Consider the following 10211-nt stretch of genomic DNA (forward strand, 5'->3'; position numbering starts at 1 on the left):
GTTCAAATAACAACCATATCATACAGCTGACAACATCTTCACTTTAGCTCATTTGTATTCATTATTACAGGAAAATAAACTCACAACAAGATCATTGTTTACAAGTTAATGGCGAGCTAATTACAGAAAATAGCTTACGGTTGTGAGTGTGAGGAAATAAAAGCTTGACATTCTACAGGGGAATTGTAGAACTTGGACACTGTCTTGTTGTACTAACGTTTTATCCTAATTTGACTTTGGTGCAGGTCATGTTGTTCCTCACATTACCGTCTCTGGTAAACACACACTATATCAAATACAATCAACGTTTGTTTGTCACATGTACAGGACACAGAAGGTGTAAACGGTACAGTGAAAAGGGTACTTGTACAGTGGAGTGTTTTGTTTAGACATGTAGCTAGCTACCTAGCTAAAGAATTAACCATAATCCCAACTCATAACATTACTACCCTGCATGAATCTGAAGCTAAAGCTAACCAACCAGGTTCAATGTTAGCTAGCTAACATTAGGCTATACCTAGCAATGCAAATGTCTCTGAGATAAGAATAATATTACTACACAGATCATACACGTAACGCTAGCTAGGGAGCCAGCCAGCTAACGTTAGCTAGCTAAACAAAATTAGAAATGTGTAAGATGTAGCTAGCTATACAGTATATATTACTACAAAGATTATACACGTAAATGCCTCTCATGTGAAGTAGTGACGCGCGACATAGTTTCCTGAAACGAGTCACATATATGTTTTACTTGTACACTATGTACACAAAAGTATGTGGACAAATCTGGGTTTAGAGGATGCTACCTGCCCCAATGCTACCTGCCCCAGGAGAACGCTACCTGCCCCAATGCATTGTGCCAACTGTAAAGTTTGGTGGAGGATGAATAATGATCTGGGGCTGTTTTTCATTGGTTCAGGCCCCTTAGTTACAGTGAAGGGACATTTTAACGCTACAGCATACAATGACATTATAGACGATTCTGTGCTTCCAACTTCGTGGCAACAGTTTGGGGAAGGCCCGTCCTGTTTCAGCATGACAATGCCCTCGTGCAAAAAGCGAGGTCCATACAGAAATGGTTTGTCGAGAAGAACTTGACTGGCCTGCACAGAGCCCTGACCTCAAACCCATCGAATACCTTTGGTATGAATTTGGAATGCGGACTACGAGCCAGGCCTAATCTCCCAACATCAGTGCCCAACCTCACTAATGCACTTGTGGCTGAATGGAAGAAAGTCCCCGCAACAATGTTCCAACATCTAGTGGAAAGCCTTCCCAGAAGAGTGGAGACTGTTATAGCAGCAAAGGGGGTCCAACTCCATATTAATACCCATGATTTTGGAATGAGATATTCGACGAGCAGGTGTACACATACTTTTGGTCATGTAGTGTATTATATGTACAATATATACCAGTGAACGGTAGGTATATCACTTTTTGTTCCTAGTGAAGAGAGTGTGTGTCTCTGTGCGTGTGTGTGTTCGCAGAGAGAGATTGAGTGAGACAGAAACGGGAATATTGTGATCCAGGCTGGTAACACAGAAACGGGAATATTGTGATCCAGGCTGGTAACACAGAAACGGGAATATTTTGATCCAGGCTGGTAACACAGAAACGGGAATATTGTGATCCAGGCTGGTAACACAGAAACGGGAATATTGTGATCCAGGCTGGTAACACAGAAACGGGAATATTTTGATCCAGGCTGGTAACACAGAAACGGGAATATTGTGATCCAGGCTGGTAACACAGAAACGGGAATATTGTGATCCAGGCTGGTAACACAGAAACGGGAATATTTTGATCCAGGCTGGTAACACAGAAACGGGAATATTTTGATCCAGGCTGGTAACACAGAAACGGGAATATTGTGATCCAGGCTGGTAACACAGAAACGGGAATATTTTGATCCAGGCTGGTAACACAGAAACGGGAATATTGTGCCACTCCCCCAGGCTGGTACACACAGCCACACACGCGGGAATATTGTGATCCAGGCTGGTAACACAGAAACGGGTAATTATTAGAACCCTAGAGAAATAAAGAAAACAAGAGACAGATAAAAAGGGAGATTAAAGGAGAGGAGAAGAGAACACCCTTAGAAAAAAGTGTTCCAAAAGGGTTCTTCGGCTGTCCCCGTAGGATAATCTTTTTTGGTTCCAGGTAAAAACACTTTTTTGTTCCAGGTAGAACCCTTTTGGGTTCCATGTAGAACCCTCTGTAGAAAGGGTTCTATGTGGACCCCAAAACGGTTCTACTTGGAACCAAAAGGGTTTCTACCTTGAAGCGAAAAGGGTTCTTCAGGGTTCTCCTATGGGGACAGCCGAAAAACCCATTTAGGTTCTAAATTCAGCAAAAAAAGAAACGTCCCTTTTTCAGGACCCTGTCTTTCAAAGATCATTCGTAAAAATCCAAATAACTTCACAGATCTTCATTGTAAACGGTTTAAATACTGTTTCCATGCTTGTTCAATGAAACATAAACAATTAATGAACATGTACCTGTGGAACGGTCGTTAAGACACTAACAGCCTACAGACGGTAGGCAATTAAGGTCACAGTTAGGACACTAAAGAGGCATTTCTACTGACTTTGAAAAACACCAAAAGGAAGATGCCCAGGGTCCCTGCTCATCTGCGTGAACGTGCCTTAGGCATGCTGCAAGGAGGCATGAAGACTGCAGATGTGGCCAGGGCAATAAATTGCAATGTCTGTACTGTGAGATGCCTATGCGCTACAGGGAGACAGGACGGACAGCTGCCTGAGTTACACCAGGAACGCACAATCCCTCCATCAGGGCTCAGACTGTCCGCAATAGGCTGAGAGAGGCTGGACTTAGGGCTTGTAGGCCTCTTGAAAGGCAGGTCCTCACTAGACATCACAGGCAACAATGTCGCCTGTGGGCACAAACCCACCGTCGCTGGTACAGACAGGACTGGCAAAAAGTGCTCTTCACTGACGAGTCGCGGTTTTGTCTCACCAGGGGTGATGGTCGGATTTGCATTTATCGTCGAAGGAATGAGCGTTACACCGAGGCCTGTACTCTGGAGCGGGATCGATTTGGAGTTGGAGGGTCCGTCATGGTCTGGGGCGGTGTGTCACAGCATCATCGGACTGAGCTTGTTGTCATTTCAGGCAATCTCAACGCTGTGCGTTACAGGGAAGACATCCTCCTCCCTCATGTGGTACCCTTCCTGCAGGCTCATCATGACATGACCCTCCAACATGACAATGCCACCAGCCATACTGCTCGTTCTGTGTGTGATTTCTTGCAAGACAGGAATGTCAGTGTTCTGCCATGGCCAGCGAAGAGCCCGGATCTCAATCCCATTGAGAACGTCTGGGACCTGTTGGATCAGAGGGTGAGGGCTAGGGCCACTCCCCCCAGAAATGTCCGGGAACTTGCAGGTGCCTTGGTGGAAGAGTGGGGTAACATCTCACAGCAAGAACTGGCAAATCTGGTGCAGTCCATGGGGAGGAGATGCACTGCAGTACTTAATGCAGCTGATGGCCACACCAGATTCTGACTGTTACTTTGTTCATTGACACATTATTCCATTTCTGTTAGTCACATGTCTGTGGAACTTGTTCAGTTAATGTCTCAGTTGTTGAAACTTGTTATGTTCATACAAATATTTACACATGTTAAGTTTGCTGAAAATAAACGTAGTTGACAGCAGTGGCGGTTCTAGACCATTTCAACTGGGGGGCCAAGCTGGGGCCAGTTGTACTGTTAGAGGGGCCAGTTACATTAGACGTTATTGTTGTCATATCGTTTTCTTCACTGCATTGCAGGCATTAGCTGGCAAAAAAACATGTTCATAATCATTAGTGTTCCACTGTCTAATAACGGATGTAAAAAAAAAAGAATGATAGCAAAAATTAGTTATGTCAAAATTATTTCATACTCCACATTTAGGGGGGCCACAAGGGGGTCCAAAATTGTTGTCACAGGGGCACTGGCCCCCCCTGCCCCCCCCCCCCCAGAACCGCCTCTGGTTGACAGTGAGAGGATGTTTCGATTGCACCTTCCAAGAGTGTACTCTCTTCCCCCATCTCCTCATCACTGTCTTCATCCCCTTTCTTTCTCTTTTCATTATATTATTTCATTCTCTGACTGCAATGCCTGACTCCATAAATGATAGAGGGCAGGAGAAACAGAGGATAGGAGGAGAGAGGGAGTGAGCTGAGTGAGTGAGTGATGTGAGTGAGTGAGTGAGTGAGTGAGTGAGTGAGTGAGTGAGTGAGTGAGTGAGAGAGAGAGAAAGGAAAGAAAGAACATGGCAGTTACTCCCTCTTATGTCTACACCATTGTTCTTTCTCTCTCTATTCCCTCCTCTATCTCTCATCTCTCTTTCCACCTGACCTCCCTCCCCCTCCCTTTCTCTCTCTTTCTCTCTCTCTCTCTCTCTCTCTCGCTCTCTCTCTCTCTCTCTCACTATTCTCCCTCCCTCCCTCTATCTCCCAGGTGTATCTCTCTCTCTCTCACTATTCTCCCTCCCTCCCTCTATCTCCCAGGTGTATCTCTCTCTCTCTCTATTCTCCCTCCCTCCCTCTATCTCCCAAGTGTATCTGTCTCTCTGATAGGTTGTAACATAATATGTATTGACTCTGTAGTTTAAACCCATCCTTCAGACTCCATTACCCATGGTCCCTTGAGGGTCTCCCTGTCAAACTCTCTTCCAAAATCTCTTCCTTCCTTATTCTCTCCACTCAGGCCTCTTTTCTCTCTGTGCCTGTATCCCACATACGACCTTCCCATAATGCCAGGTGTAGTATAGAGGTCATAGGTCAGGTGTGTCAGGTGTATGGTTGTATAGAGGTTAGTGATGTCAGGTGTATGTTGTTTAGAGGTTAGTGAGGTCAGGATATGGTTGTATAGAGGTTAGTGATATCAGGATATGGTTGTATAGAGGTTAGAGGTTAGTGATGTCAGGTGTATGGTTGTATAGAGGTTAGTGCTGTCAGGTATATGGTTGTATAGAGGTTAGTGATATCAGGTGTATGGTTGTATAGAGGTTAGTGATGTCAGGTGTATGGTTGTATAGAGGTTAGAGGTTAGTGATGTCAGGTGTATGGTTGTATAGAGGTTAGTGAGGTCAGGATATGGTTGTATAGAGGTTAGTGAGGTCAGGATATGGTTGTATAGAGGTTAGTGATGTCAGGTGTATGGTTGTATAGAGGTTAGTGATGTCAGGTGTATGGTTGTATAGAGGTTAGTGAGGTCAGGATATGGTTGTATAGAGGTTAGTGAGGTCAGGATATGGTTGTATAGAGGTTAGTGATGTCAGGTGTATGGTTGTATAGAGGTTAGTGATGTCAGGTGTATGGTTGTATAGAGGTTAGTGATGTCAGGTGTATGGTTGTATAGAGGTTAGAGGTTAGTGATGTCAGGTGTATGGTTGTATAGAGGTTAGAGATGTCAGGTGTATGGTTGTATAGAGGTTAGTGCTGTCAGATGTATGGTTGTATAGAGGTTAGTGATGTCAGGTGTATGGTTGTATAGAGGTTAGTGATGTCAGGTGTATGGTTGTATAGAGGTTAGTGCTGTCAGATGTATGGTTGTATAGAGGTTAGTGCTGTCAGATGTATGGTTGTATAGAGGTTAGTGCTGTCAGGATATGGTTGTATAGAGGTTAGAGCTGTCAGGTGTATGGTTGTATAGAGGTTAGTGCTGTCAGGTGTATGGTTGCATAGAGGTTAGAGGTTAGTGATATCAGGTGTATGGTTGTATAGAGGTTAGTGATGTCAGGTGTATGGTTGTATAGAGGTTAGTGCTGTCAGGTATATGGTTGTATAGAGGTTAGTGATATCAGGTGTATGGTTGTATAGAGGTTAGTGATGTCAGGTGTATGGTTGTATAGAGGTTAGTGATGTCAGGTGTATGGTTGTATAGAGGTTAGAGGTTAGTGATGTCAGGTGTATGGTTGTATAGAGGTTAGTGAGGTCAGGATATGGTTGTATAGAGGTTAGTGAGGTCAGGATATGGTTGTATAGAGGTTAGTGATGTCAGGTGTATGGTTGTATAGAGGTTAGTGCTGTCAGATGTATGGTTGTATAGAGGTTAGTGCTGTCAGATGTATGGTTGTATAGAGGTTAGTGCTGTCAGGATATGGTTGTATAGAGGTTAGAGCTGTCAGGTGTATGGTTGTATAGAGGTTAGTGCTGTCAGGTGTATGGTTGTATAGAGGTTAGAGGTTAGTGATATCAGGTGTATGGTTGTATAGAGGTTAGTGATGTCAGGTGTATGGTTGTATAGAGGTTAGTGCTGTCAGGTATATGGTTGTATAGAGGTTAGTGATATCAGGTGTATGGTTGTATAGAGGTTAGTGATGTCAGGTGTATGGTTGTATAGAGGTTAGTGATGTCAGGTGTATGGTTGTATAGAGGTTAGAGGTTAGTGATGTCAGGTGTATGGTTGTATAGAGGTTAGTGAGGTCAGGATATGGTTGTATAGAGGTTAGTGAGGTCAGGATATGGTTGTATAGAGGTTAGTGATGTCAGGTGTATGGTTGTATAGAGGTTAGTGATGTCAGGTGTATGGTTGTATAGAGGTTAGTGCTGTCAGATGTATGGTTGTATAGAGGTTAGTGCTGTCAGATGTATGGTTGTATAGAGGTTAGTGCTGTCAGGATATGGTTGTATAGAGGTTAGAGCTGTCAGGTGTATGGTTGTATAGAGGTTAGAGGTTAGTGATGTCAGGTGTATGGTTGTATAGAGGTTAGTGCTGTCAGATGTATGGTTGTATAGAGGTTAGTGATGTCAGGTGTATGGTTGTATAGAGGTTAGTGCTGTCAGGTATATGGTTGTATAGAGGTTAGTGATATCAGGTGTATGGTTGTATAGAGGTTAGTGATGTCAGGTGTATGTTGTTTAGAGGTTAGAGGTTAGTGATATCAGGATATGGTTGTATAGAGGTTAGTGATGTCAGGTGTATGTTGTATAGAGGTTAGAGGTTAGTGATGTCAGGATATGGTTGTATAGAGGTTAGTGATGTCAGGTGTATGGTTGTATAGAGGTTAGTGATGTCAGGTGTATGTTGTATAGAGGTTAGAGGTTAGTGATGTCAGGATATGGTTGTATAGAGGTTAGTGAGGTCAGGTGTATGGTTGTATAGAGGTTAGTGATGTCAGGTGTATGGTTGTATAGAGGTTAGTGATGTCAGGTGTATGGTTGTATAGAGGTTAGTGATATCAGGTGTATGGTTGTATAGAGGTTAGAGCTGTCAGCTGTATGGTTGTATAGAGGTTAGTGCTGTCAGGTATATGGTTGTGTAGAGGTTAGTGAGGTCAGGTGTATGGTTGTATAGAGGTTAGTGCTGTCAGGTATATGGTTGTGTAGAGGTTAGTGATATCAGGATATTGTGTATGGTTGTATAGAGGTCAGGTGTGTGTGGGGTGAACTCAGGTATAATTATAGACTCACCTGTACACCAGCGCCTCGTCAGCTGTACAGGTGAGGGGTAGGTGAATTAGGTGTATAGAGGTCAGGTGTGTGTTGGGTGAACTCAAGTGTATAATTATAGACTCACCTGTACACCAGTGTCTCGTCGGCTGTGCAGTTGTACTGTATCTGAAACATCCACACCAGGTAAGCTCCTGCCGATCGGCCGAGGTCCCATCTCACCTGGGCTGAGGTAGAAGTGACTCCTTGTATCCCTACAATCCTCTCTCCTTCCTCCATCCTAGTCCCTCCGTCCTCCTCCTCACCCCCTTCTCCCTCCTCTCCTTTCCTCTCCTCCGTTTCTTTCACATTCCCTCCATTTCCACCGCTTACTCCGGAATTCCCGCTTTTCCCGGTGGTGATGTCTGAAGAACCCGGAATATTCCCATTAGAATTCCCAGTGTTCCCGGTAACTGTCACATTCCCCGGAACGTTCACATTCCCATTCCGATGCGGCAATGGAACGATCTTTAGATCCACCGTCGCGGTAGCCTCCCCCGCTGCGTTTATCGCTATGCACGTGTACGCTCCGTCATCCCTAGCAACCGTAACTAAGAGATCCAATGTTCCATTCCGGTACGATGTCGTGCGGCTGGAATTCGCCACAATCCGATCGCCGGGTGAGACAAAATGGATGACAGGTTCGGGGTCGCCGATGGCTCTGCATTTCAGGGTTGCCCTTTGACCTTCCAGGACCCAGAGCTTGTGGCTGTGTCTGGTGATGAGTGGCGGCTCACAGGTAAACTCCTCCTCGGGGATGGACCAGAAATACCTGGACAGGTGAGATGGAGAGAGAGAGAGAGAGAGAGGAAAAATCAAGACAATGTACGAGGTCAGTGCTGAACAGGTATTTTTTCCAATGGAAGCAAGCATAAGAAACACAAGATGTTTATCACACGTAAAGACCGTTTCTCAGACTCATCTCAAATAAGTGGGCGGCATTAGCCTCAAGGTTAGAGAGGTGGGCTGATGACCGGATGGTTGCCTGTGGGGAAATCTGCAGGGAGGCATCCTGCAGACGGAGGGTTACCAGCTTCAATATCCCCATATCCTACCTACCACTGTTGAATCCACATCAACTACCTACCGCCTTTGAATCCAAGGAAACTACCTACCACTGTTGAATCAGAGTATCCTACCTACCACCGTTGAATCCAAGTATCCTACCTACCACTGTTGAACCCACATCAACTACCTACCGCCGTTGAATCCAAGTATCCTACCCTACCACCGTTGAATCCAAGTATCCTACCTACCACTGTTGAATCAGAGTATCCTACCTACCACTGTTGAATCCAAGGTTCCAAGGTTCCTACCTACCACCGTTGTATCCAAGGAAACTACCTACCACTGTTGTATCCAAGGAAACTACATACCACCTTTGTATCAAGGGAAACTACCTACCACCGTTGTATCCAAGGAAACTACCTACCACCGTTGTATCCAAGGAAACTACCTACCACCGTTGTATCCAAGGAAACTACCTACCACCGTTGTATCCAAGGAAACTACCTACCACCGTTGTATCCAAGGAAACTACCTACCACCGTTGTATCCAAGGAAACTACCTACCACCGTTGTATCCAAGGAAACTACCTACCACCGTTGAATCCAAGGAAACTACCTACCACCGTTGTATCCAAGGAAACTACCTACCACCGTTGTATCCAAGGAAACTACCTACCACCGTTGAATCCAAGTGTACTTGTATTATTATTCAACAATGCCGTGGTATAAGAATAAAGCGATCATTCATATAATTATTGTCGTGGTTACCTGCCGGCCAGTTGAGGGGGTGTGGCGCAGGTCTCCATATCGTCCTCTCGGACCAGTCGCCGTAACCATAGCAACTCACAGTTACAGTGTAGCGGGTTCCCTCCGAAGTTCAGACTGATGACGCTGTTGTAGGGAGTGGGACTGATGGCTCCCGTCTGAGACCTGGGAGAGGAGAGAGAGAGAGAACACAATGAATAGATATTCTGTGTGTTGCAAGAATGAATGCACTTACTTACTACTTACTGTAAGTCACTTTGGATGAAAGAGATTTGCATAAAAGCGTCAGCTTAATGGCATGTATTAAAAATGATACTTTATTAATGAATTTGGTTAGAACAGGAGTTTAGATTCTGCCCCCAATTGCCAGTTTTTCAATCACCTGGTACGGGATTTGAACCAGAAACCTTCCTGTTACCTACCTGGCAAACAGGGGGTCGGGAGGTTGGGTCCTCTTCCTGTTGGAGGTCATGTCTGGGCGAGCCAGCTTGTACAGCTCTCTAAACTCTGACCTCTAACCTCTGACCTCCATCTTAGAGCTACGGTATCTAACTAGCTAACATAGGGTGCAGAGCCTGTTGGACCTCACATCCAGGCGAGCCAGCTTGTACAGCTCTCTAATTACAGACCCACCTCTCTAACTTGTAGGACAGGCTAGCTGGGTGTTTACGGTATAAATTATAATAATTGTATCTTACCTTGCAAACAGGGGATCAGGTGGCAGGGTCCTCAGCCTATTGGAGGTCATGTCCAGGCGAGCCAGCTTGTATAGTTCTCCAAAGGATCCCTCTGCGATGTGGTCTATCAGGTTATGATCCAGGTTCAGAGTGTGGAGACTGGCCATGTTCTGGATCGACTCCCATGGGACCCTGGGGAGGGCATGTTGGGGATATAACACATCATAAGCACTACATAGATGTTCAGGGTGTGGAGATTGGCCATGATCGACTCCCATAGGACCCTGGGGAGGGCATGTTGGGGTTATAACACATCATA

At 45.0% G+C, this 10211-nt stretch overlaps 2 protein-coding genes across 4 annotated transcripts in view; one reads left to right on the forward strand and one right to left on the reverse strand.

Annotated features, from left to right (window-relative positions):
• Positions 1-10211, forward strand: part of LOC106592454 (pyruvate carboxylase, mitochondrial) — a 498777-nt gene that overhangs the window by 255478 nt on the left and 233088 nt on the right. The window lies entirely within an intron of this gene.
• The window catches only part of LOC106578133 (leucine-rich repeat and fibronectin type-III domain-containing protein 4-like), a 37688-nt gene that overhangs the window by 6921 nt on the left and 20556 nt on the right, over positions 1-10211 (reverse strand). The window contains exons 3-5 of the mRNA XM_045701625.2: positions 9914-10084; positions 9219-9380; positions 7531-8214 (exon numbers count right to left, since the gene is read on the reverse strand). Of these exons, the coding sequence (XP_045557581.1) occupies positions 7531-8214; positions 9219-9380; positions 9914-10084 (1017 nt within the window). The remainder of the gene's footprint in view (positions 1-7530; positions 8215-9218; positions 9381-9913; positions 10085-10211) is intronic.

This window comes from Salmo salar, chromosome 18, assembly GCF_965601325.2.
Source record: "Salmo salar chromosome 18, fSalSal1, whole genome shotgun sequence".
NCBI classification, from domain to species: Eukaryota; Metazoa; Chordata; class Actinopteri; order Salmoniformes; family Salmonidae; genus Salmo; species Salmo salar.